The sequence below is a fragment of the Lethenteron reissneri genome, chromosome 23 (assembly GCF_015708825.2).
Source record: "Lethenteron reissneri isolate LAM-NWPU_2019-01 chromosome 23, ASM1570882v1, whole genome shotgun sequence".
In the NCBI taxonomy this organism is placed as follows: Eukaryota; Metazoa; Chordata; class Hyperoartia; order Petromyzontiformes; family Petromyzontidae; genus Lethenteron; species Lethenteron reissneri.
Genome location: NC_083801.1, coordinates 4,621,244 through 4,647,522, shown reverse-complemented (window position 1 = coordinate 4,647,522; position 26,279 = coordinate 4,621,244). Strand labels below are relative to the sequence as shown.

General features: G+C 45.1%; 1 protein-coding gene across 2 annotated transcripts in view; it reads left to right on the top strand.

Moving 5' to 3' along the window:
- LOC133345868 (insulin-like growth factor 2 mRNA-binding protein 3-B) overlaps window positions 1-26,279 on the top strand; it is a 100,722-nt gene that overhangs the window by 5,374 nt on the left and 69,069 nt on the right. For both annotated transcript variants that reach the window (XM_061556919.1, XM_061556920.1), the window contains exon 2: window positions 7,540-7,600. In XM_061556919.1, coding sequence (XP_061412903.1) covers window positions 7,540-7,600 — 61 coding nt within the window. The remainder of the gene's footprint in view (window positions 1-7,539; window positions 7,601-26,279) is intronic.

Sequence of the window (26,279 nt, the reverse complement as noted above, 5' to 3'; positions counted from 1 at the left end):
GTAGTGGTAGTAGTAGCAGTGTGTAGTGGTAGTGTGTGTAGTGGTAGTAGCAGTGTGTGTGTAGTGGTAGTAGCAGTGTGTGTAGTAGTGGTAGTAGTGGTAGCAGTGTGTGTGTGTTGTGTGTAGTAGTGTGTGTAGTGGTAGTAGTGTGTAGTAGTAGTAGTGTGTGTGTAGTAGTAGTGTGTGTAGTAGTAGTGTGTGTGTGTAGTAGTAGTGGTAGCAGTGTGTGTAGTAGTAGTGTGTGTAGTAGTAGTAGTAGTGTGTTAGTAGTAGAAGTGTGTGTGTAGTAGTGTGTGTAGTGGTAATAGCAGTGTATGTAGTAGTGGTAACAGTGTGTGTGTGTTGTGTGTAGTAGTAGTAGTAGTGTGGGTAGTAGTGGTAGTAGTGTGTGTAGTGAGTGTGTAGCAGTAGTAGTAGCAGTGTGTGTTGTGTGTGTAGTAGTGGTAGCAGTGTGTGTGTAGTAGTGGTAGCAGTGTGTGTGTAGTAGTGGTAGTAGCAGTGTGTGTAGTGGTAGTAGTAGTAGTGTGTGTAGTGGTAGCAGTGTGTGTGTAGCAGTGTGTGTAGTAGTATCAGTGTGTGTGTGGTAGTGGTAGTAGTAGCAGTGTGTGTGTAGTAGTGGTAGTAGTGGTAGTGTTGTGTGTTGTGTTCCCGCCATGTCCACTGCCTTTCCCCTTTTGTATCCCCCGGGCCAACTCGGCGTGCAGAGCGACAAGGGGGGGGGGGGGTGCCCCCCACTCTTAAACAACAACAACAATCACCAACAACAACAACAAACTATTATCTTATTTTCTTCTTAACCCACACAGCACCGACTCGCGCTAGCCACCGTTATCGCGAAAATCAGAGTCTAGTGGTGGTGGTGGTAGGGGCGTGGTGGTGGGTGGTGGTGGGTTGGTTGGTGGTAGTGGGGTGGTGGGTGGTCTGTGTGTGGCGTGTTGGTGGTGGGTTGGTGGTGGATGGTGGTGGTGCCTGGCGTGGTGGTGGTGTGGTGGTGGTGGGTTGGTGGTAGTGGGGTGGTGGGTGGTCTGTGCGTGGCGTGTTGGTGGTGGATGGTCGGTGGGTGGTGGTGGGTTGGTGGTGGGTTGGTGGTGGTGCCTGGCGTGGTGGTGGTGTGGTGGTGGTGAGAATGCCACCACCACCACACCACCACGGTGAAGTTTTAATTTGTCCCATTCTGTTATCGTAAATACATCGAGCTACAACAAAAAACACCGCCGTCATCCCCCCCCCCACCACCACCACGCGATGATGATGATGATGTTCGTAGTCGGTAGCTCTCGTCCGTGTGTTTTAGTTCCTGTCGGGGGGATTTCAATTCTCTAATTCTCTGGGTAAAGCCTCGAGATGAGGGTGTTGGGGGAGGCCCTCTCGTGCCGGAGTCGAACCGTGGCTTTGTCACCAATGTTGTTGGGGGGGGGGGGGGGGCTCTCTTTCTGGAGTCGAACCGTGGCTTTGTCACCAATGTTGTTGGGGGGGCCCTCTTGTTGGAGTAGAACCGTGGCTTTGTCACCAATGTTGTTGGGGGGGGGGGCCCTCGTGCTGGAGTCGAATCGTGGCTTTGTCACCAATGTTGTTGGGGGGGGCCCTCTCTTGCTGGAGTCGAATCGTGGCTTTGTCACCAATGTTGTTGGGGGGGGGCCCTCTCGTGCTGGAGTCGAATCGTGGCTTTGTCACTAATGTTGTTGGGGGGGCCCTCTCTTGCTGGAGTCGAACCGTGGCTTTGTCACCAATGTTGTTGGGGGGGGGCCCTCTCGTGCTGGAGTCGAATCGTGGCTTTGTCACTAATGTTGTTGGGGGGGCCCTCTCTTGCTGGAGTCGAACCGTGGCTTTGTCACCAATGTTGTTGGGGGGGGGGGCCTCTCTTGCTGGAGTCGAACCGTGGCTTTGTCACCAATGTTGTTGGGGGGGGGGGCCCTCGTGCTGGAGTCGAATCGTGGCTTTGTCACCAATGTTGTTGGGGGGGGGGGCCCTCGTGCTGGAGTCGAATCGTGGCTTTGTCACCAATGTTGTTGGGGGGGGCCCTCTCTTGCTGGAGTCGAATCGTGGCTTTGTCACCAATGTTGTTGGGGGGGGGCCCTCTCGTGCTGGAGTCGAATCGTGGCTTTGTCACTAATGTTGTTGGGGGGGCCCTCTCTTGCTGGAGTCGAACCGTGGCTTTGTCACCAATGTTGTTGGGGGGGGGGGGCCTCTCTTGCTGGAGTCGAACCGTGGCTTTGTCACCAATGTTATTGGGGGGGGGGGCTCTCTTGCTGGAGTAGAACCGTGGCTTTGTCACCAATGTTGGGGGGGGGCCTCTCTTGCTGGAGTAGAACCGTGGCTTTGTCACCAATGTTGGGGGGGGGGCCTCTCTTGCTGGAGTCGAACCGTGGCTTTGTCACCAATGTTGTTGGGGGGGGGGGGCCTCTCTTGCTGGAGTCGAACCGTGGCTTTGTCACCAATGTTGTTGGGGGGGGGGGCCCTCTCTTGCTGGAGTAGAACCGTGGCTTTGTCACCAATGTTGTTGGGGGGGGGGCCTCTCTTGCTGGAGTCGAACCGTGGCTTTGTCACCAATGTTGTTGGGGGCGGGGGGGCTCTCTTGCTGGAGTCGAACCGTGGCTTTGTCACCAATGTTGTTGGGGGGGGGGGGGCCTCTCTTGCTGGAGTCGAACCGTGGCTTTGTCACCAATGTTGTTGGGGGGGGCCTCTCTTGCTGGAGTCGAACCGTGGCTTTGTCACCAATGTTGTTGGGGGGGGGGGGGGGCCTCTCGTGCTGGAGTCGAACCGTGGCTTTGTCACCAATGTTGTTGGGGGGGGGGGGGCCTCTCTTGCTGGAGTCGAACCGTGGCTTTGTCACCAATGTTGTTGGGGGCGGGGGGGCTCTCTTGCTGGAGTCGAACCGTGGCTTTGTCACCAATGTTGTTGGGGGGGGGGGGGCCTCTCTTGCTGGAGTCGAACCGTGGCTTTGTCACCAATGTTGTTGGGGGGGGGGGGGCCCTCTCGTGCTGGAGTCGAACCGTGGCTTTGTCACCAATGTTGTTGGGGGGGCCCTGTCTTTCTGGAGTCGGACCGTGGCTTTGTCACCAATGTTGTTGGGGGGGGGGGCTGACGCCAACCTCTGACCCCGGAACCACCCACAGCTCTCGGGGTCCTCCTCCATCCTCGCTGACCACGAGACGACGTCGGTGGTGGTGGTTTGACGTGAGAGAGACACGGGTTGTGGTGGTTGGTTGTGGTGGTGGTTGTGGTGGGGCATGGTCGTGACTGACTACCCCTGTCCTCGTGTCAGACACCCCCCCCCCCCCATCAAGCCACCATCACGCCACCATCACCACCTTCATCATCACCACCACTACCTTCATCACCACCAACGCCACCACTACCTTCACCACCACTATTTTCACCACCACCATCGCCACCACTACCTTCACCACCACCATCACCACCACTACCATCATCACCACCATCACCACCATCGCCACCACTACCTTCACCACCACCATCACCCCCACTACCTTCACCACCACCATCGCCACCACTACCTTCACCACCACCACTACCTTCACCACCAACATCACCACCATCGCCACCACTACATTCACCATCACCACCATCGCCACCACTACCATCACCATCACCCCCACTACATTCACCACCACCACTACCTTCACCACCAACATCACCACCACCACCACTACCTTCACCATCACCACCACTACCTTCACCACCACCATCGCCACCACTACCTTCACCACCACCATCGCCACCACCATCACCACCACTACCTTCACCACCAACATCACAACCACCACTACCTTCACCACCACCATCTCCACCATCAACATCTCCACCATCACCACCACCACCACCATCTCCACCATCACCACCATCACCATCTCCACCATCACCACCTCCACCACCACCACCATCTCCACCACCACCATCTTCACGTCTATTGTATGTCCTGTATATTGAACTTCTTTCGCACCGTACCTAGCCAACCGCGCTAGTCGGAGATGCGGGGGAAGGGCAACAGACCAAACATCGTTATTGTCGTCACTATCACACTACTACTATTATAATAACAATAGCAGTAGTGTTCGTAGTTGCCGCAATTCTTCTCCGCTAGAGTGTAATTCTCTATCCCCACTCGCTGCACCGCAGTGCATGTGGTGCGTGTGTGTGTACTGTAAGTTCTTTATAACAAAGCGAGAAAGTTGTACCGTGTCTGCCTTTGTTCTGCGTTTAACTTTGGTTACGTTTACGGGTTTCTCGTTTAAAGTCGTGATTGTTGTTGAGGGTGGTCACCGCCATCACCACCACTACTACTACCACCACCACGACCACCATCACCACGACCACCACCACCACGACCACCACCACCACCATCAACCACGATCGTCACCACGTTGTGTGTTGTGGATCTTATAGCTGAGGGACGGGTGCAAGTGTGGTGTGTGTGTGTGATGTGGGGTGTGTGTGTGTGTGGTGTGGGGTGTGGTGTGTGTGATGTGTGTGTGTGGTGATGGGTGTGTGTGGTGTGTGCGGTGTGTGGGGTGTGTGTGGTGTGTGTGGAGTGTGTGTGGTGTGTGCGGTGTGTGTGTGTGTGTGGGGTGTGTGTGTGTGGATGTGTGGGGTGTGTGGGTGTGTGGGGTGTGTGTGTGTGTGTGGGGTGTGTGTGTGTGTGTGGGGTGTGTGTGTGTGTGGGGTGTGTGTGTGTGTGTGGTGGTGTGTGTGTGTGGTGGTGTGTGTGTGGTGATGGGTGTGTGTGGTGTGTATGGTGTGTGTGGTGTGTATGGTGTGTGTGGTGTGTGTGTGGTGTGTGCGGTGTGTGTGTGTGTGGGGTGTGTGTGTGTGTGTATGAGTGTGTGTGTGGAGTGTGTGTGGTGCGTGTGTGGTGGTGTGTGTGGTGTGTGTATGAGTGTGTGTGTGTGGTGTGTGTATGAGTGTGTTTGTGGTGCGTGTGTGGTGGTGTGTGTGTGGTGGTGTGTGTGTGGTGTGTGCGGTGTGTGTGGTGTGGTGTGTGTGGTGTGTGCTGTGTGTGTGGTGTGTGTGTGTGTGTATGAGTGTGTGTGTGGTGGTGTTGGGGTGTATGGTGGTGTGGGTGTGTATGGTGTGTGTGTGGTGTGTGTATGAGTGTGTGTGTGGTGTGTGTGTGGTGTGTGTGTGGTGTGTGTATGAGTGTGTGTGTGGTGTGTGAGTGTGTGTGTGGTGTGTGAGTGTGTGTGTGTGTGGGATGTGTGTGTGTATGGTAGTGTGTGGTGTGGTGTGTGTGTGGTGTGTGTGTGGTGTGTGTGTGGTGTGTGTGTGTGTGGTGTAGTGTGTGGTGTGTGTGTGGTGTGTGCTGTGTGTGTGGTGTGTGTGGGTGTGATGTGGTGTGTGGTGTGTGTATGAGTGTGTGTGTGGTGTGTGTGTGGTGGTGTGTGTGGGGTGTGTATGGTGTGTGTGTGGTGTGTGTATGAGTGTGTGTGTGTGGTGTGTGTGTGTGTATGAGTGTGTGTGTGGTGTGTGTGTGGTGCGTGTGTGGTGGTGTGTGTGGTGTGTGTGGTGTGTGTATGGTGTGTGTATGAGTGTGTTTGTGGTGCGTGTGTGGTGGTGTGTGTGGTGGTGTGTGTGTGGTGTGTGCGGTGTGTGTGGTGTGTGTGGTGTGGTGTGTGTTGTGTGTGCTGTGTGTGTGCTGTGTGTGTGTGGTGTGTGTGTATGAGTGTGTGTGTGGTGGTGTGGGTGTGTATGGTGGTGTGGGTGTGTATGGTGTGTGTGTGGTGTGTGTATGAGTGGGTGTGTGGTGTGTGTGGTGTGTGTGTGGTGTGTGTATGAGTGTGTGTGTGGTGTGTGTGGTGTGTGTGGTGTGTGAGTGTGTGTGTGGTGTGTGAATGTGTGTGGGATGTGTGTGTGTATGGTAGTGTGTGGTGTGGTGTGTGTGTGGTGTGTGAGTGTGTGTGTGTGGTGTGTGTGTGGTGTGTGTGTGGTGTGTGTGTGGTGTGTGTGTGTGGTGTGTGTGTGGTGTGGGGTGTAAACCACCGGTGTCACGGTCGCGTGGAGAACAAAGCGCCACGCTTTAGACTCCCCGAGATCGATGCCCGTGCATCACGACCATCAACCAACACCCAATCACCATCAACCAACACCACCACCACAATCACCATCAACCAACACCACCACAATCACCATCAACCAACACCACCACCACAATCACCATCAACCAACACCACCACAATCACCATCAACCAACACCACCACCACCACAATCACCATAACCAACACCACCACAATCACCATAACCCACCACCACAATCACCACAATCACCATCAACCAACACCACCACAATCACCATCAACCAACACCACCACCACAATCACCATCAACCAACACCACCACAATCACCATCAACCAACACCACCACCACCACCACAATCACCATCAACCAACACCACCACAATCACCATCAACCAACACCACCACCACCACAATCACCATCAACCAACACCACCACAATCACCATCAACCAACACCACCACCACCACCACCACAATCACCATCAACCAACACCACCACAATCACCATCAACCAACACCACCACAATCACCATCAACCAACACCACCACAATCACCATCAACCAACACCACCACCACCACAATCACCAACCAACACCACCACGACCACCACAACCAACCCCACCATCAACTAACACCACAATCACGACCACAATCATCAACCAACAACCACCACCACAATCACCACCACCACCACCACGACCAACGACGACGATTATCCCGGCCCTCCCCTAGGTCGACTCGGCCTCAAGTGGATGCGGTGTCAGTGTGTCGGGAGGGGGGTGGGGGAGAGACAAAGGCGGCCGGGGTTGGTTGTTGACTACCCGACCTCGTGTGTGTGTGACTGTGTGTGTGTTTGTGTGTGTCTCTACGTGTGTGTGTGTGACTGTGTGTGTGTGTTTGTGTGTGTCTCTACGTGTGTGTGACTGTGTGTGTGTGTGTTTGTGTGTGTCTCTGTGGGTATGTGTTTGACTGTGTGTTTGTGTGTGTCTACGTGTGTGTGTGCCCCACCACCAACGCCGCTGGTGACGACGAATCGGTCCTGGGCCCCTTCCCCTTAGGTCGACTCAGCCTCAAACGAGCACCTGGCGTAGCGGTGTGCAGTAAACATCGCCACTGGGGAGACAAAGGCGGCCGGGCGTGGTGCTGGCCACCCACCCCCACGTGTGCTATAGTGCTGCTGTGACTCACTAACAGCACTTGCCACATCCTCCTGTTAATGGCTACACGGGGGATCTTTGTCTTTGTTGTGGTGATGGCGGTGGTGGTGATGGTGTTGTTGGTAGTGGTGGTGGTGATGGTGGTGGTGGTGATGGTGGTGGTGATGGTAGTGGTGATGGTGGTGATGGTGGTGGTGTTGGTGGTGTTGGTGGTTGTGGTGATGGTGGTGGTGATGGTGTTGTTGTTGTTGTTGGTGGTGGTGGTGATGGTGGTGATGGTGATGTTGGTGGTGGTGATGGTGTTGGGGGGTTTTGCTTGACTCTTGGTCTCTTCTTCCTTCTCCGCAGGGAAAGTGGAACTCCACGGGAAGGCGCTTGACGTGGACTACTCCGTGGCCAGGAAGCAACGGTGAGCAAGGAGCAAGCTCTCCCCCCCGTGTGTGTGTCTCGTCTCTTGTTTACTTTGTAGAACGACGTCAACAACAACAACAGCAGCAGCAGCAGCAGCAGGAGCAGTCGAAACACACAAACACACGCAGAATGTATAAATATCGACAGGAAATGTCGTCGCCTTCCGATGCAATTTAATGTCAACTTGTTCACTGCACGAGTTGCAATTCGTGTTTGGTTTTTTTTTCATCGATGCGGGTTACACATCGGCTGGTAAAGTTGTAAACATTTTTAAAAAGTTTGGATGTTCGGTGCAAGATGCACGTGTTTTGTCCACTCGTTGTGTATTCCCCAACCCCGTGGCGTTGCTATTTAAATGCTATTCCCATTAAGAACAGGTCCCACGGTGTTTTTATATCAGCAGTTTATTACTCAACGTATCGGATGACAAAGTGTATATTTTGTTGTTGATACTCCGTATTCGTGTACAGGGAAATTTAGTTATCAGTTCCATACGGCGTGCAGCCGTTTCACTAGGGCAACAACAACGAGAAATGTTTCTATTTGTTTGTGTTTCTGCCTTGTTGTGATGGGACTTTGTGGGATGAACGTTGAGATTGATAAGGGCACGGGGGGTGACCACTAAAGTCTGTGTTAATGGTCAGCAGTAATAAGTTAGGACACTGATAAGGGGGAGGGGGGGAGGTTGACAGGTATGGATATTTATTTTTTGCAAATTTTTGAACGGTGACATAATCTTGCACAACTGAGCCCAACCCGGAAATGTGAAAAACAACAAATTCGTTTGTTGTAGAAACGTAACAATTGTTGCTGACAGTGGGTTGAGTTAAAACTTTAGCTGACAGCTCAAGCCATAGCTTGTTGTTAGTTCAACGCGCAGTAGAGGGGGTTTGTTTGTGTCGTTAAACCCGTCACCACCCGACACGGCCAATTAGTTAATTGTCCACGTAAACAACACGTGACAATTCGTTCGTGGGGTGTGTGTGTGGTGTGGGTGTGGTGTGTGTGGTGTGGTGTGTGTGGTGTGGTGTGTGTAGGTGTGTGTGTGGTGTGGGTGTGTGTGAGTGTGTGTGGTGTGGGTGTGTGTGTTGTGGTGTGTGTGTCGGTGTGTGTGGGTGTGTGTGGTGTGGGTATGTGTGGTGTGGGTATGTGTGGTGTGGGTGTGTGGTGTGTGTGGTGTGTGGTGTGTGTGTGTGGAGTGGTGTGTGTGGTGTGGTGTGTGTGTGTGGAGTGGGGTGTGTGTGTGTGGTGTGTGTGGAGTGGGGTGTGTGTGTGGTGTGGGTGTGTGGTGGGTAGTGTGTGGTGTGTTGTGTGGTGTGGGTGGTGTGGGTGTGTGGTGTGTGTGTGTGGTGTGGGTGTGTGGTGTGTGTGTGTGGTGTGGGTGTGTGGTGTGTGTGTGTGGTGTGTGTGTGGGTGGTGTGGGTGTGTGGTGTGTGTGTGTGGTATGTGTGTGTGTGGTGTGTGTGGTGTGTGTGTGTGGTGTGTGTGTGTGGTGTGTGTGGTGTGTGTGTGTGGGGTGTGGTGTGTGTGTGGAGTGGGGGGTAAACCACCGATGTCATGGTCGCGTAGAGAACAAAGCACTAAACCGGTTGTGTTTTTGTTACCCGAATTGAAATGTTGTAGTGGGTTTACTCTCTCAACACACTACCCGTTAGTGCTGTACTAGTAACGAATTGGCACGTTTTGTTCCTGACAAACCCCTTACCGATTGGCAGTGTCGGGTGGCGGAGGGTTTAACGACACAACATTCATATTAACCGCGATCTCACCCAAAAAAATACAACGATTATGCGTCATCGTTGTAGTAGAGGACTCGCCCCACGTTTGGCCCTGCTGTGTCCAAGATTTGGCGTTCTCAACATCTTTTTCACAAATGTAACAACAACAAATCTATTCTAGCTTCGGGGAATTGTGAAGGGTGACTCTGAGCACCGTTTAGTGTGGCAGTGTTAACATTGGCCCGTGCTTGCTTGTTAGATTGGTGGGGGGGACGAGAGTGCAGAGATTGTGCGACTCGGTTTGTGGATAAGGAACAGAATGTGGTGTGTGTAGCTGTAGTGCTAAATCATAAGGCCATAAGTTATTTTGTTTAGTTCACAAGGTTCTTAATAATTGTATCATGACACACTTTGAATGTTTTTTTATCCTCATCGCTGAATACTGTGGTTTACACGACTCTAACGCCGAGTAAATATTGTTTAAAATATTTTTGTTATTCACAATTCCACCAGTCGCACTCGATTTAGAGCACTTGTCACCATGTGACGGGAGCGTGGTTCACTATTGTCAGGTCTATCATATTTGGAAGACTTCAACAGTAGACCCTTGGATGCATAAACTGCTTTTAGAAATCTAGATTGCTTTTAGAAATTGGAACTCTTAAAATGGGCAAAAAAAAGGTGATTGACACACACTGCGTTTGAACGGTACGGATCTGCAAATGCAACGTGGATTGAGTTATTGTGGAGCTGAGACCTCTGCATCTTGTATAGAAGCAACTTCCTGAAATTTATACAGAGCACACACATACAGTATATGTCCCTATGCGAGGTCAATCAAATACACTTTACACAATTTTAAGCTGCAAAATGTACAGCCAAATTATACATTGCACGTTGTGGTACATGACGAGGTGTAGGAAACAGTCTTCAAGATGACGAATGGCTCGGTTTGCTGTACTGTGTATAGCAGTGGTTTAGGTTGTAATGAATTGCAACTTCGAACAATGAATGGCACTGCAAGTCCGTCTTGTGAATGTGGATACAGCTGTCGATGTCCTCGCCCTATTGGGTTGTAAACTTAAAACATTTGCGCTTCCACTCGTAAGCTTGTCAATGAGTATGGTATTAAATGTCCCTGGCTTTATAATAATGGTCTTTGGGTCTTGGGGGGTAAGGTTATATCTGGGCACTGTACATTCTTGTTTAATTGGGACACTGTGGCGGGATGGGACACGTCACCACCACGTGGCATCGTGGACATTGACAGACGCGCCAGTGTGAAGGCACTTCTTAGCTTAATTTAACACGTAGCAGGCTTTCGCGACCAATATTATTCATAATATAGGTTTTTGGGTCAGATCGCGTTATTTATAAATGTGTCGTAACCCTCCACCACCCGACACGGCCAAATAGTAAAAAATGTGTCACGTTTTTCCAAGGACAATATAATTCACTTCTATAGCCCACCGGTGTGCACACCTTTAGTGACACGCACTTACCTGTGTGTGTGTAAAGTTGTTCAAATTCAGGCTGTCCCACAATCAGAGAAGTACAGGGAGGAGGAGGAGGAAGTCGATTGTGGACATTCAGTGACGTGTGATTTTGACAAAAGGATACATTTGTAAACCACATCGCATTGATTTCAGCTCCGCAACCAGTTATTCTAACCGTCAACACTTACTTACATAATCATTACATAATTCAAACTGAATGGATGTATAAGGGGAAAAGGAGCAATTTATAGCCTAACTTTTGTTCTCAATGGTCACTGAACTTTAAAAAATGTATGCATTGAGAGGAAAATACAAAGTATACCTGGGTTTGTTATGCACCTTGATACGAGTTCCAGATTATTTAATTAATTTATCCTATTAATTGCATAATGTGTTTGTAACGAGCTGCCATTCAATAACTGATGGGCACGGCTATGTATTGCGGCAAATGTTTATATACATGAAAGGCAACGTGGTGAAATGTGGCTCTAGAATAGGATTTATTTGATCAAAGAATATATATATTTTTCAAATTATTATCGACGCGAACCTTTGCTAAGGATGCGTTCACGTACGTGCATCCGTTGCAGCCTTTTTGTTCTTGTTAAGTTATTTTATTGATGAGCGGTACAGTGGTTTGCACGCTTCCGTTATTAGGTAGATGTTGGATATGTCACGACAGTCAACGTTGGGAACGGTTGGGAGGGTTGGAAAGGTATTACATAATGCTCTTTCGTGACTCAAAAGCCTTCCGAATTATGCCCAGATCGTTGTTGAGTGCACGATCTTCTGTCCGGCAGCAACTCGTGCGTGCACATCTCGTGTGTGCTTCCTCTTTATTTTCGTTCAAACTTCAGATGTTAACAAACTGAGTTCCTTTGGTCCTGACCACACACACACAGCAACTGCAAAGGGGGGGGGGGGGGTGTTGTACTGTGCATAATGATGACCGCGTCATTTATTTTTTCGTCGACTTTTCCATGCAACATTCCCCCACATCTCTCTCCCCCCATTTGAAATTGCCTCGAAAATTGAACGTGGGACATGCAAATGCACAACACTGTATAACTTTCCATCCGTGTCACCAATTAAATGGTTATTCACTTCCATATGGCGAGTGATTCTTTTTTTCCCCTCTCTTTTCCAGGCAAACTGGAAATTCTTGGAAGTTAAGCTGTCTGTAGCTTTTGTCACTGATTTCTCTCCCCCCCCCCCCGCCGCCTTTTTGGAAGTTACACATGTGTAAGCGCTTTTTATCGGTAAAGCGTGGCACTCGCCGCTTATTCGATAATATAGGAGAGAGAGGAAATGGAGAAAAGATCGTCCCCAGGAACTGTTGCGCTGTTATGCCACGATATCGAAAATAAAAATTCATTTGTATGGTTCATGCTGCAGGGAGTTAAAAAACCCCATAAATTCTGTGACTATCCGTGCTATTCCACTGCCTCTTGTGTATGGCCTTGCAGTCGTCGGCTAGCACTGCGGATGATTTTAAACGGATGGAGATTGAACATCACGTCCAGTTATAGAAGGTGTTGTAAAACGATATTCATCCCTCCACTGGTATGCCAGCCATCAAGTTAATTCGCTCAATACGCACGTACTTTCTCAATAACTGCTGCTGCACGACCTGTTGATGTAATAACATGAATGAAAATACATTTGTATTCATTGAAGAAATAAAAGTGCTGCCATTTACCAGAAACGTGACCTCACATTACGTGATGTGTCCACGTCTGATGCTTGCATATATAGGGGAGTAATGTATTTCACAATTTGTGACATGATCCAATGAATGTGTTGTCATATCTCGTTCAAGAAATTATTGGAGATTTTCTGACTTCATTTCATTACTGGAATGACAACGCCTTGCAGTAAGGCAATTTCTAAGTGATTATAATTATTTTTCATTCCATTGAATAATGTCATATGTGCATATGGCAATGTAATATTGCTGCCTGTATCATGATATCGTAGGAAAATGATGAGATGATATATGTACACTATGAATGCTTAGGTGTCTAGGAAAAAAAATATTAGATTGCTAAGAATTAAAAACACCAACTTTTTATACATTTAGATGAAATACAATGTTTTTTTTTACATACATATTATTACCGTGATTATATGGTGCAAAGCAACAAATACACGAGTCCAAATGTAATCTTTTCAGATTAAATATAATATTCAACACGTGAAACAACTATTGTAAGTGTAATCTGCTTACGTGGCACTCATATACAGACTGAATGGTGTAACACTCTAGATTTGAAGTTTTCGTGACTGCAGGAATCCATACTCTTTGGTTCTTTCAGTAAAGTCACCTAGGTATAAAATATAAAATAAATGAAATCACGACGTTTCGATTGCAACACAAGCAATCATCATCAGGTGTGAAAACTACAGCTGTGGTTTTATTCCGACGTGACTTTAAACTGCAGCTGTAGTTTTCACATCTGATGATGATTGCTTGTGTTGCAATCGAAACGTCATGATTTCATTCATTTAATATTTTATACCTACGTGACTTTTACCGAAAGAACCAAAGAGTATGGTGTTAAACTACCTTCTCGCATTAAAAGTACAATAATAACCGTGCAGTACAGTACTTCTTATTGTGAACTAGTTGCTAAGTGCTGCCCCGGTGCGGGTTTAACTGCACACTTTTATCCTGGGTGAATTGCTTTGGGTGACGTCTCTTGGGTCAGGATGAACCAACAATTGTTTGTGTAACATGGAATATTCCTGCACACGTTAATGGACGTTGTAATATTGTACCTGGAACATAGTCACCATTTGGTATTTATACTTCGATTTAAGGTGACTAACACATTTTTAGACTCCAGTTCAAGTAACCGTCGATGGCTTACCATAGTCGTGTATTGAATGTGAGTGGAGTGTGTAAAGTGTTAATCCATTTTATATTTTGCAAAACTATAGTACATTCAGTATTGTGCTCCATTATCTGTTATTCTGTTCCTGTGGTATCATACCGAGACCCCATACTGTCCCATCGTGTGATATCTGGCTGTTTTACACTGGAATGGAGGAATGATGGGAGTATTGCATGTGGTGAGAGGTCCAAATGCGGAGAATTGTATTTGTTTGAATTATAATTAATAACTAATCATTATTGGTGTTAGTGTTGCTGTGTCAAATAGTGCTGATGTTTACTGCTATGTCTTCTTGTTTCTTTCGGTAAAGTCACGTAGAAAGGAAGTAATAAAATAATAAAAATAAAACATAATAAAACAATTCTCACGACGTTTCGGCTACAACGCAAGCAGCCGTCTTCAGGTGAAGAATGAGACACTACCAAACTAGGAGCTTATATATAAGCTGCATTGGGGGTTGAAGAGCGCCTTAACAAAAAGAATGTGCATGTGAAGAGGGATTTAGCATATTCATGGAAAATGCGTAGGCGTTGGGCGGGGGGGTGTCAAAGTCATATTATGCCCATGCATTATGCAGGATCAGCAGCAACCAAGGGGGGTGCAGGGATTAGCAGTAACAAAGGAAAGGAATGTTAATGATATGTAGCTGCAGTTACTCAACAACCACGTAGAAAACTAAAGTATAAACTACATAAAAAACTAAAGTATAAACTGCATCGCACCATCAGTATACTTACTATACTCTATAATAAGCTGAGTTACTAACAGCAAGTAATACATTACAATTTTACCTCGTAAAAATTCTATAATATGCTTCCATCTAAACCTTATTCTCTTACATCACACGAGCATATACCGTACTATATACTGCCATAGATAAACCCAACATTAAATTATATACTGTATTGCTGTAAACCAACCTATATCTTATACATTTAATATCACACTATGTATTATTCTACACACCCTAATGTGTATCGAAATGGTTTATTACGTCCTTCCAATGATTGCTGAGCCAGAATCCATCTTCTCGGTTAAAGTTGTCTCTGTGTTTGTATATGTGGATCGCCTCATGAACGAATCTCTCATGATAGCCAGATGGCTTGCAGAGAACCTCTGTCTTGGAGAAGTCAATATCATGTGAGCCCACTGAGTTGTAACAGTGATCTGCCACGGCTGAGGTGTTAGTCCTACCGTGTTTCAGGTCAGCTTTATGTTCACGGATGCGGTCCGAGACATGTCGTTTGGTTTCCCCAATGTAACTGCTACCACAGAGGCAACTTAGTTTGTAGACGCCAGGGTACTGTATGTCTGGAACCACATCTTTTACAGACGGTACCAGATCACGGATTTTATGTACTGTGTTGAATCGGACCTGGATCTTGTGTTTAATCAGGATTTTGGAGATCTTTTTTGTGACCCCAGCAATGTAGGGTAAGGTGATGGTCTTGAAAGGCTCCTCAACAGGATCCTTCTTGATGGTTGGAGTGATGGCTTTGCGGATTGTATAGTCGGAGTAACCATTTGCCTTAAGAGCTTGGCGTACGTGTTTGAGTTCACTGGAAATGTGTTCATGGTCGGAGATGCATTGGGCTCTATGATATAGAGTCTTGATGAGGGAATTCTTCTGAGATGGATGGTGGTGGGAATCCGGTTTTAGATAAGCATCCGTGTGGGTGGCTTTCCTGTAGACAGAGTGGCTCATTGAACCATCAGGTCTCCTTTTGATTAGGACATCCAAAAAGGGTAGCTTGCCATCATTTTCGACTTCCATGGTGAATCTGATGGCTGGGTGTATGGAATTGATGTGGTCGAGAAATTGGTCTAGAGCAGGCCGGCCATGTGGCCAGATGACAAAAGTGTCGTCTACGTACCTCTTCCATAAGGTCGGGCGTAGAGTGGCAGTCTGGATGGCGTCCGTCTCAAATTTCTCCATGAAGATGTTGGCTACAACCGGAGATAGGGGGGAGCCCATTGGGGTGCCCTCAATTTGCTTGTAGAAGGTTCCATTCCAGGTGAAGTATGTATTGGTTAAGCAGTGTCTCACCAGGGGGGGTACCCCAGCATTCAGTCCTTGATGAACCAAGTCTTCAATGATTGCGATGGTGTCAGGCACAGGTACCTTGGTGAACAAGGAAACCACATCAAAACTGACAAGCAGGTCGTCTGGGGACAGGGCAATCCCCTTGATTGTCGATACCAGGTCAGTAGAGTTTAGTACTGCAGAGGTGGTTTTTCCAGTGAAAGGCCGTAGGATTTCGGACAAAAAACGAGCCAGTTTGTAAGTGGGGGAGTTGATAGTAGAGACAATGGGACGAAGAGGTGTATCTTCTTTATGTATCTTTGGCAAGCCGTACAATCTTGGTGGTCTGGCTGCAGAAGGTTTCAACGAGAACTGTTTGGTCTGATCAATTAATGCGGTTGAAGCAGAAATGATGTTGTTGGTTTTGGAGACGAGGCTGTTGGTGGGGTCTCTTTTTATTTTTGTATAGCTGCCATCGTTTAGTAGTTCTTGAATTTTGTTGTTGTATTCTATTTTGTCCATGATGACAGTGGCATTGCCTTTGTCGGCTGAGAGGATGACAATGTCATCCCTCTTTTTTAATTGAGCTAATTCAAAACGCTCCTCTTTGCTGATGTTGCTAGCTGGCATCTTAGCGTTTTTGAGGGTTACAGAGATTTCGGATCTTGCTACGTCTGCAGCGATGTGACTCAAGCCCTTGAGAGCTACATCTACTCGAGCAATTATATCATTAACTGGTATGTGTCTAGGTGTGACTGCAAAGTTTAGTCCTTTAGCTAAAACGGATTTCAAACCTTCAGAAATAGGACTGTTACTGCGATTAATTACGACTTTGTTAATATCTAGCTTTTCAATGTGTGGGTCCGGTTTCTTGTTTGAGAGGCGATTGAATTTGGAAATCAAGTTGTCCTTACATTTAGTCGACATAGCGGCAGCTGAAGAGGCAGTCATTTTTTCCACATGTTCCCAATCCGATGTGGACATTGTTACACTCAAAGATAAGTGTGATTTGTAGAGTGTCTTGTCTAACTGATCTAGTTCGGTGCGCGTAAGTCTGATTTTCTCTGAGATAAGAGCTAAGCTAGTTCTAGACAGAATTCGTTTCGCATTAGAAGAAGTTACAGCAGCAGATGTTAGTGTAAATGCGTTTGGTATTACCTTAGAGTCGCGGCATCTCTTCAGAAAGGTGAGAGACTCGATTAGCTGAGCCTTCTTATCCCGGAGCTTGTTGAAGGATCTCAAAGTTATGTGGAAACCCTCCCCGTAGAGGCGGTTAAATTTCGATTTAAAGCTTTCGTGACTGCAGGGATTCATCTTCTTGTTTCTTTCGGTAAAGTCACGTAGAAAGGAAGTAATAAAATAATAAAAATAAAACATAATAAAACAATTCTCACGACGGCTGCTTGCGTTGTAGCCGAAACGTCGTGAGAATTGTTTTATTATGTTTTATTTTTATTATTTTATTACTTCCTTTCTACGTGACTTTACCGAAAGAAACAAGAAGATGAATCCCTGCAGTCACGAAAGCTTTAAATCGAAATTTAACCGCCTCTACGGGGAGGGTTTCCACATAACTTTGAGATCCTTCAACAAGCTCCGGGATAAGAAGGCTCAGCTAATCGAGTCTCTCACCTTTCTGAAGAGATGCCGCGACTCTAAGGTAATACCAAACGCATTTACACTAACATCTGCTGCTGTAACTTCTTCTAATGCGAAACGAATTCTGTCTAGAACTAGCTTAGCTCTTATCTCAGAGAAAATCAGACTTACGCGCACCGAACTAGATCAGTTAGACAAGACACTCTACAAATCACACTTATCTTTGAGTGTAACAATGTCCACATCGGATTGGGAACATGTGGAAAAAATGACTGCCTCTTCAGCTGCCGCTATGTCGACTAAATGTAAGGACAACTTGATTTCCAAATTCAATCGCCTCTCAAACAAGAAACCGGACCCACACATTGAAAAGCTAGATATTAACAAAGTCGTAATTAATCGCAGTAACAGTCCTATTTCTGAAGGTTTGAAATCCGTTTTAGCTAAAGGACTAAACTTTGCAGTCACACCTAGACACATACCAGTTAATGATATAATTGCTCGAGTAGATGTAGCTCTCAAGGGCTTGAGTCACATCGCTGCAGACGTAGCAAGATCCGAAATCTCTGTAACCCTCAAAAACGCTAAGATGCCAGCTAGCAACATCAGCAAAGAGGAGCGTTTTGAATTAGCTCAATTAAAAAAGAGGGATGACATTGTCATCCTCTCAGCCGACAAAGGCAATGCCACTGTCATCATGGACAAAATAGAATACAACAACAAAATTCAAGAACTACTAAACGATGGCAGCTATACAAAAATAAAAAGAGACCCCACCAACAGCCTCGTCTCCAAAACCAACAACATCATTTCTGCTTCAACCGCATTAATTGATCAGACCAAACAGTTCTCGTTGAAACCTTCTGCAGCCAGACCACCAAGATTGTACGGCTTGCCAAAGATACATAAAGAAGATACACCTCTTCGTCCCATTGTCTCTACTATCAACTCCCCCACTTACAAACTGGCTCGTTTTTTGTCCGAAATCCTACGGCCTTTCACTGGAAAAACCACCTCTGCAGTACTAAACTCTACTGACCTGGTATCGACAATCAAGGGGATTGCCCTGTCCCCAGACGACCTGCTTGTCAGTTTTGATGTGGTTTCCTTGTTCACCAAGGTACCTGTGCCTGACACCATCGCAATCATTGAAGACTTGGTTCATCAAGGACTGAATGCTGGGGTACCCCCCCTGGTGAGACACTGCTTAACCAATACATACTTCACCTGGAATGGAACCTTCTACAAGCAAATTGAGGGCACCCCAATGGGCTCCCCCCTATCTCCGGTTGTAGCCAACATCTTCATGGAGAAATTTGAGACGGACGCCATCCAGACTGCCACTCTACGCCCGACCTTATGGAAGAGGTACGTAGACGACACTTTTGTCATCTGGCCACATGGCCGGCCTGCTCTAGACCAATTTCTCGACCACATCAATTCCATACACCCAGCCATCAGATTCACCATGGAAGTCGAAAATGATGGCAAGCTACCCTTTTTGGATGTCCTAATCAAAAGGAGACCTGATGGTTCAATGAGCCACTCTGTCTACAGGAAAGCCACCCACACGGATGCTTATCTAAAACCGGATTCCCACCACCATCCATCTCAGAAGAATTCCCTCATCAAGACTCTATATCATAGAGCCCAATGCATCTCCGACCATGAACACATTTCCAGTGAACTCAAACACGTACGCCAAGCTCTTAAGGCAAATGGTTACTCCGACTATACAATCCGCAAAGCCATCACTCCAACCATCAAGAAGGATCCTGTTGAGGAGCCTTTCAAGACCATCACCTTACCCTATATTGCTGGGGTCACAAAAAAGATCTCCAAAATCCTGATTAAACACAAGATCCAGGTCCGATTCAACACAGTACATAAAATCCGTGATCTGGTACCGTCTGTAAAAGATGTGGTTCCAGACATACAGTACCCTGGCGTCTACAAACTAAGTTGCCTCTGTGGTAGCAGTTACATTGGGGAAACCAAACGACATGTCTCGGACCGCATCCGTGAACATAAAGCTGACCTGAAACACGGTAGGACTAACACCTCAGCCGTGGCAGATCACTGTTACAACTCAGTGGGCTCACATGATATTGACTTCTCCAAGACAGAGGTTCTCTGCAAGCCATCTGGCTATCATGAGAGATTCGTTCATGAGGCGATCCACATATACAAACACAGAGACAACTTTAACCGAGAAGATGGATTCTGGCTCAGCAATCATTGGAAGGACGTAATAAACCATTTCGATACACATTAGGGTGTGTAGAATAATACATAGTGTGATATTAAATGTATAAGATATAGGTTGGTTTACAGCAATACAGTATATAATTTAATGTTGGGTTTATCTATGGCAGTATATAGTACGGTATATGCTCGTGTGATGTAAGAGAATAAGGTTTAGATGGAAGCATATTATAGAATTTTTACGAGGTAAAATTGTAATGTATTACTTGCTGTTAGTAACTCAGCTTATTATAGAGTATAGTAAGTATACTGATGGTGCGATGCAGTTTATACTTTAGTTTTTTATGTAGTTTATACTTTAGTTTTCTACGTGGTTGTTGAGTAACTGCAGCTACATATCATTAACATTCCTTTCCTTTGTTACTGCTAATCCCTGCACCCCCCTTGGTTGCTGCTGATCCTGCATAATGCATGGGCATAATATGACTTTGACACCCCCCCGCCCAACGCCTACGCATTTTCCATGAATATGCTAAATCCCTCTTCACATGCACATTCTTTTTGTTAAGGCGCTCTTCAACCCCCAATGCAGCTTATATATAAGCTCCTAGTTTGGTAGTGTCTCATTCTTCACCTGAAGACGGCTGCTTGCGTTGTAGCCGAAACGTCGTGAGAATTGTTTTATTATGTTTTATTTTTATTATTTTATTACTTCCTTTCTACGTGACTTTACCGAAAGAAACAAGAAGATGAATCCCTGCAGTCACGAAAGCTTTAAATCGAAATTTACTGCTATGCTTTGCCAATGGACAAAGAGTACTTGTAGGTTTATTTCCTGCAAGTTCAGTAAATACTGCACTTGTGTGGAATGTGGCTGTAGCAAGTGCATGCGTAGCAATTAATGAATTCATTAATTTATTAAAGCATACAAACTATAATGAGGGGTCATCATCGCTAAAATAGCTGAAAATGTCAAAACCCAAGTCTTTTAGGCGCATGTTTTTTAAATAATATTTAGCAACCTAACGCATACATGATATTTCTTTATTCTCTGTGGGCCACATTTTAATAGTGGATATTAGTGAACAAACGAGCAATGGATTGTGGGAGGAGTGCATTGGCTAGAGCTTTAGAAACAATACTGTGACCACAATATGTTTGTACGTTTTGAGCAGAGATTTGATCGAACGTTGCTGTTATACCTGAAACACGTTTTAAAAATGAACAACACAGACTCATGGTTTCAATTCGGATAGCAGTTTGGGTTAAAGCCACTCCTCCCGTTGTGACATGAAAATTCAATGTTTAAAAGCAACAATTAAGATTTCGATTTAAAGCTTTCGTGACTGCAGGGATTAATCTTCTTGGTTCTTTCGGTAAAGTCACGTAGAAGGGAAGTAATAAAAAAACATAATAAAATAATTCTCACTATTATATTATTTTATTATTTTATTTTATATTATATTATTTTATTATGTTTTATTTTTATTATTTGATTACTTCCCTTCTACGTGACTTTACTGAAAGAACCAAGAAGAACAATTAAGATATTACAACTAATTGTCAAGAGCTACACTTACCCCCACATTTACACCCAAACAACCATCAGGGTTTATCATAGGCAAGGGCAGTGATTACATATTAAAAACATTGACAGCACTCATCCTTGGATGTATGTACATAGATAAAAATGTCTTAAACTTCTCAAACATTTGACCTATGTGGTTAAAATGGACCACATCCGCTGGTGCTTTTAAGAGGTTATGGTATTTTGGGATGAGCCATTTTGAATGCTAATGCTGCAGCCAGAATACTTGATAATCAGTCCTTTAAACTATCTTACTAACACAGCACTGCATTATATGGCAAGATAAGTCGAGGAAAACTTGTATCCATGACTCCTATTATTCATAACTCCTATTATTCATGACTCCTATTATCTACGGGAGCTGTACTATCCGTGAAAACTCCCAATTACACAAGGCGCTATGTATGAGTTCTCCAATCATCTTCTGTTTTCTGCTATGTAAGTCCAGAACGGTGTTCAATTCCCAGGATTTTTTCCCAGATAAGGGCAGTCGTGTGGCAATTTACTCCAGGTATCCACAATATTTTTTTCTGTGGATAAGTGGAATACATTCGTGGATAATCCCGTGAACAATATGATTCATGAAATTGGTCCTCCCATATGATGGATGAGTTCTCCGTGTAATTTTTTTGTATGTTCAAGCTTTTATTATTGGATGTACATAATGTAATCTCTTTACAGTAGTTCATCCAGCAGGAGATTGACATTGACAATGTAATTTTGTAATATTACTCCAAGCAATTTTGCATTACTTGTGACACCAAACTGAATACTTTGGTGTTCCTCAGTCAGTACTCTGAAGTGTCATTGAAGATTATGATCTGCTGTGTTTACAGTGAAGCAATTGCAATAGTACTAACCACACAATAAAACAATCGCATACAATGTTCTAGGTACTCGAATATATTTTAATATCTACACTTTACAGGACGAGGTATAATTACAATAGATTCGAACAAACTAATATACAGTGCAGTATTCATTTAAATATTCTATATTACACAATACTTGACAGTACTGTACTTAAAATAAAAATCATCATGAAGGAAAAAAGAATGCAGCAATCAAATTTTTGTCCTTGGCAATATGGTTTCCATTCCTACCGTTCTATAAAGTTCAAAATGTATCACCTATATTCATTAACAACAACAAAAAACCTCCTGATTTTATTTTAAACATTGTTTAGATAAATGGATGGGAGTCCAGGGTAGTAGGCAGTAAATAAAGTAGGGATTGATATGTTATTATTTTAAAAGGGGAAAATGTAATACTAGGGTCAATGTTTTGCCCTGTTACATAAAAAAAATATGCATCGAAGCAATGGTCATTGCATGAGATGGTAACTAATGTTGACTGTAAAAGAGCCGACTGCATTGCAACTATAGTTCTTGAAAAAAGATTTGGAATAAGAACTTCCAACTGCCGCGACTCTAAGGCGCCCTTCCCCCCTCCACCCCAGCTTAAATAGTCGCTCCAAGCGTGGAGTGTGTCATTCAGACTCTGTCTTCTCGACAGACCTGTTCTTCACACCTGAGGACGGCTGCTTGCGTTGTGGCCGAAACGTCGTGAGAATTATTTTATTATGTTTTATTTTTATTATTTATTATTTCCATTCTACGTGACTTTACCGAAAGAACCAAGAAGATGAATCCCTGCAGTCACGAAAGCTTTAAATCGAATAAGAACTTCCAGGTTAAAATGAGTAATTACTCCCCCCCCCCCCTCCCGGAATATAGGTGAACTTTCTAAAAGTGGGAAGTGTAATCGTACACTACAATTGCAAGAGTGTTTCATATGGCACAGCAGTGGATTTGTACGATACAACTCTTATTACATCGCACTGTATAAAGTATTGTATATCAGAGAACCAACTGATATTATACACGTGTAAGCAGAGGTGTGGACTCGAGTCATGTGACTTGGACTCGAGTCAGACTCGAGTCATGAATTTGATGACTTCAGACTCGACTTGGACTTGCATAACAATGACTTTGTCCCACCTCTGAGGTGTGGACTCGAGTCATGTGACTTGGACTCGAGTCAGACTCGAGTCATGAATTTGATGACTTCAGACTCGACTTGGACTTGCATAACAATGACTTTGTCCCACCTCTGAGGTGTGGACTCGAGTCATGTGACTTGGACTCGAGTCAGACTCGAGTCATGAATTTGATGACTTCAGACTCGACTTGGACTTGCATAACAATGACTTTGTCCCACCTCTGCGTGTAAGCAATATTCTTAATTTAGGTTCACAACATCTGTTAGAGTCGATGGGCCCAATGAGATACTCAAAATCTATTCCTTTCTTGTTCCAGCCTCACGGTTCGCTATGCTTGGAGCTCTTATTCTGATAAACTGGGTAAAAAGCAACACAAATGCCCCATAATCTGCTACTAATAAAAAAAAATAAGCCAATAGCTTAGTGCGCTTTACCTGGTAAGAGAAAAAATTGTTGAGTTTTATTTGTAGATTTTTGAAAGTGATTTGTTTACCTTCACTATACTTTGCACTCCGAGCGTGTGTTTTTTTGTAGCGTTTGCTGTTGTAACGTTCTGATCTGCCCCTTACTTGGACATCTTTGAAAAAGAGCTTCATAGCTCATCAGATTCTTCAGTATAAATAAATACTTGTTTTATCGACAGCGAACAGGCCTAAACCAGTGCGTAGGACAAATGAGGAAGAAGTTTTGTAACAGTTTAATATCTATTTAAAGCTTTCGTGACTGCAGGATTCATCTTCTTGGTTCTTTCGGTAAAGTCACGTACAATTCTTTTATTATGTTTTATTTTTATTATTTTATTACTTCCCTTCTACGTGACTTTACCGAAAGAACCAAGAAGATGAGTTTAATATCTGTGCAAACGTGTGGATTGTACGGCAGAAAAGTTATGCGCAGACACACTAAGATGCACAATCACTCCATATACAGCACTGTCTTACGTTTGTCTTCACTGTTTGTGTTTGCTTAGCTTACGTTCTTGTATGCACCGGCACTTATTCCCCTCTGTGCCAGAGATATAAACCAGCCTTACGCGAGTATGACATTCTCTTGACTTAACCATTTCAAACCCACTGGCTGTTTTAATCTGCATGTTGTCAAATGTTATTCTTATTTCGCAAAGTAAACTGCTCAGTTAGATTCAGAGCCTGGGCGATTATTCGATTTAAATCGATTAATCCGGCCAAAATCTGTCTTAATAAAAACAATAGTCGACAATCTGGGGCCCTTTAAGAATGGGCGATCCCCCAACACGCCGGCTCTTGAAGGTGGGAAACCCCCACAAGCCACGCCCATTAGGCGCTGCCCATCACCTCCCGTCCAGCAGCACACGTGAATGGGAACAGCAGTTTAATAAGACTTTTAAGTGGTCTCGGAAGGGTTAACTTCTGGTTCAGCATTTGCCACAACCAGTCTAAACCGATTTAACATGTCTTAACGTTTATTGCCTTGCTCATGCTCTTACTCGTTATTGCAACGTTGCAGCGCTTACATCGCTCGCACTAATGCATGCACCACATGCAATCGGTATCTTATTCGATTTGCTTCAACGATTTTGTTGTGGGCAATGCTACGTCTGACCCCGTCGTCGAGTTATATTTCATAAAAAAATCTGGAGAGAATGTATTTATTTGGCTCTAGCCCTTGCTTTGACCCTTCAGCGTGCACAATTCTCCATGTTTCGCTGAGGGACAGCGGCGAATGTGCCCTGGAACATCATCACAGTTAAACTCTCTTGGCCGAGGGATCGCGGCCATTTTTACTTGCTGCCCCCTAACCCCCACTGCTACAAAGGGCTATAAACATTTTTAAAATATATATAAGCTGGTTAAAACTGGTAACCAAATCTTTTTTTTTGCTAATGGTTTAGTTCATGACTATAAGTAGATGACATCGGTTTATGATTTCGGTTCGGTGCAATTCTGAAGGTGCAGAACGTTAGAATAACCCCCGTGACCTGTGTGTGTGTTTGTGTGTTGAACTTCTTTTACAACGTACATTGCCAGCCCTGCTAATCGGAGGCATTCATCCAGCACACATTGGCAGTGCATGTGAAATAGCAGGGTATTCGTACGTTTTAATAGTCATGGAAAAAACACTTTAATTCTGGATGGTATCATTAGGGAGAGTGGACTCTGATCTGGCTGTCAAACACTTGAAGACAACCAGGTACAGAAGATGGCGGTTTTAACTCTTCAATAAAATGGCCTCCCACTGGAAGCCTCTGCAAAGCCACAACTAATGCATTCTTCTCTACTTCCTGCTGATGGCACACATACAGTGAATTAGTAATTGCCCTCAGAGATTAGGATCGGCAGGCCAGATGCGGAAAATCATTACACGAATTAACAACAAACGATTGTGTCCACAATGTGTGTTTTTTCAGGTGAGTGCCAAAGGAGGAGTACATTTTCTAGCAATGTATACTACCTGGGAGTTTCAATTAGGTTGGAGAGTTTTTACTCTATAGGTTTGGGAAATTGGCACGCCTTTGTTTTCAGATATGGGAAATAAAATCCCACCCTCACCTATCTAATTCTTTGGCATCATTGAGTGAATACTTGGGGAATTTCAGAGTTATCACAAATGCTTCATTCACATTCATTTGTAGCATTTTGCATTATTAAACATACTAAATATTTAATTCCAATATCTCAAGGTTTTCCTGCAAGTGAACATTGAAAAATATTAACTATATTTGTCTTGCAGTGTTGACATTCGTGGTAAAATGCAATTGACTTTTTGGACAAATAATTAAAACAAATCTGCGGTAGAGTACAGGGGAAGGGGTGGAATTGGAGGTGGTCGAGTGAGTGAAGGGGCTGTCGGGATGGGTATATGAATGGTTTTATATGACTGTGAGTTTTCATTCGACTCCACAGTTAAAATTTATTTGGCCGTCTGGAACGCTCTTCCGAAATTAGGAAGCCACTGGAGCTATGCACTTTCCAATCATCTATATTGAAAACTAATTTCTTTAGAACTCCTTTTTGTGTTGAGTTTGCTTTTCCCCACACCTCGAATTAGCACGGTTGTTTACGTACAGTGCGAAAGAAGTTAAACATACATACAAATACCTGGTTATTTGAGAGTCTTCTATTTGTAGAAACGGTTACCAAATTTATATTTAAAAAAGACCAGTCATTTGTTTT